Source organism: Halyomorpha halys, unplaced genomic scaffold, assembly GCF_000696795.3.
Source record: "Halyomorpha halys isolate HHAL.00 unplaced genomic scaffold, Hhal_1.1 Scaffold1280.1, whole genome shotgun sequence".
NCBI classification, from domain to species: Eukaryota; Metazoa; Arthropoda; class Insecta; order Hemiptera; family Pentatomidae; genus Halyomorpha; species Halyomorpha halys.
The window spans coordinates 172,323-174,242 of record NW_027106955.1 but is presented as its reverse complement, the minus strand read 5'-3'; the positions used below and the strand labels follow the sequence as shown (position 1 = coordinate 174,242).

Below are 1,920 nucleotides of genomic sequence, written 5' to 3'. Positions count from 1 at the left end.
ATTATTTTATCATTATGTTATTTTATTTATTTTTTGTACTAGGTCAGTTTTTTTTTTTTAATATTCTCCCTCTATAAGTAAACACAACTAAATTTTTTTTCATACCAAAAGGTATATTTTTGAAGTATAAAATATCTCGAAAATAAAATATTTAACTTTGTTATTTGACATTGGCCTTTTTAGAATTAAAGATTTACTAAATTGAAAACATTTGGTATATATAATACAAAATTTTAAAAATTGACATTAGCCCTTAGAATCAAGCCACAGATTTGTGTGTGAGAGGTATGTGACCCAAATAAGGCTCAACCGCCTTCTTCTTTTCTTGTTGTGCTTGTCCCTTAAACTAAATTCTATTGGAATACAGTAACTTTAAACCAGACACTAAATCGACTTTGATATGATTCTTTAATGTTGATCTTAAGTTGTTTAGTGAGTGTTTTCAAGTGTACAGGTGTACTATTTACAGATAACAACATATTTATTTTAAGAATAGTAATTGTAATACAATTAAGGGTCACTAATAAGATTCAAAATGAGTGAAAATAATTTTCGGTAATATCTTCTTCTTTAGAAGTTTTTTTGGAGTTCTATCAATGGGTAGATTCTCCACATGTCATAATATCACTTACAGCAAATTTACTTGATGTGTATATATGTATACAGTTGTAAATAACAATAAATAAATATAAAAAAAAAAAGTTTATTTAAAATTGAAAGAGACATTTCACAATATTTTCACTGCCCTGTATCTCATAAGCAAATATGGGCCTTCGTGGTGGAATCATTCTGGCTTTTGAAATATGATTGGCATTCCGCCTGACCGTCTTCGGTTAAAATGTCGAGATTTATTTAGTGTGTACGAAGTATAAGAGAATAGACTTAGTATGTAGATCATAGTAATATGTTCCAGGCATAATAATATATTTCAAGAAAAAAAATATTGATGAAATTATCTTATCAAAATTGTTTAGTTTTTGTAAAATCGTAATATAAATTCTGCGATCTTTCTTACAATTAATCAATTTACCTATAGTAGTCCGTGAAGCGCGGGGGGTCCATAGTCCCTACCTGACTGGAAGTTAATTGCAGGCCTACCTGAACTGACCCATAATTGACGAGGCACTGCCCACTAAATGAGAGGTGTTCTGTCGTCCCATAAAATATTAAACATATCCTGTGCCTCGGTAATTACATATATAATTGATCTGATCGCCTTCACTAATGACGGTCATAATTATTTTATGGACAGTAATATGATAACTGCTAGGTCTCGACTTGTACTTGATGCTTCCATTGATCGCTCCAGGGATTCCCAGGCTTTTGACTCGGTCGTTCGATTTTATGTCGGATTTATTAAAAGTTTTTCTATAAAGTCAAAGAAATATAGATTGAACTTTAATAGTCAAAACATGAAAGAAGAAAGGACAATGCTTTCAGAATATCGCTATTTATAAAAAAAATCGTATGTATACATATATACGTAGTCCTGGATTCATTGTTATAAGGTGATATGATATATAAATGTTTGAAACTAAACGAGTAGTTCCTGATTAAAATAATTAATACAGGCACAACACGAAAATATAGTATGGCTCTGAATAAACCTCTTAGACATGAGACATGAGGGCCGAACATACGACTCCCTCAAATCTTTCTATGAATTACCAGCAGACCTCCCTTTAATTTTGCAGAATAACAAACAGACTGTGGATGAACTTTTTGAATTTCTCAATCACTCAAAACTTTACCATAAAATTTAATCACATCTTACTACAATTTCCCATTTTTCAATAGTTATTATACATGTAAATTCAGAAATATATATGTATATATAGTTGACCGTAAAAATTGATATATAAGAAGATGGTCAGGGTTGCGGTCAAAAGAGAAACAAAAATAGTTTACAACTATTTATTT

At 30.2% G+C, this 1,920-nt stretch overlaps 1 protein-coding gene across 1 annotated transcript in view; it reads right to left on the bottom strand.

The window, feature by feature from the left end:
* Window positions 1–1,113, bottom strand: part of LOC136795270 (odorant receptor 94b-like) — a 17,982-nt gene extending 16,869 nt beyond the window's left edge. The window contains exon 1 of the mRNA XM_067045249.1: window positions 1,031–1,113. Coding sequence (XP_066901350.1) covers window positions 1,031–1,062 — 32 coding nt within the window. The 5' untranslated portion in view covers window positions 1,063–1,113. The remainder of the gene's footprint in view (window positions 1–1,030) is intronic.
* Between the last annotated feature and the right edge of the window lie 807 nt (window positions 1,114–1,920).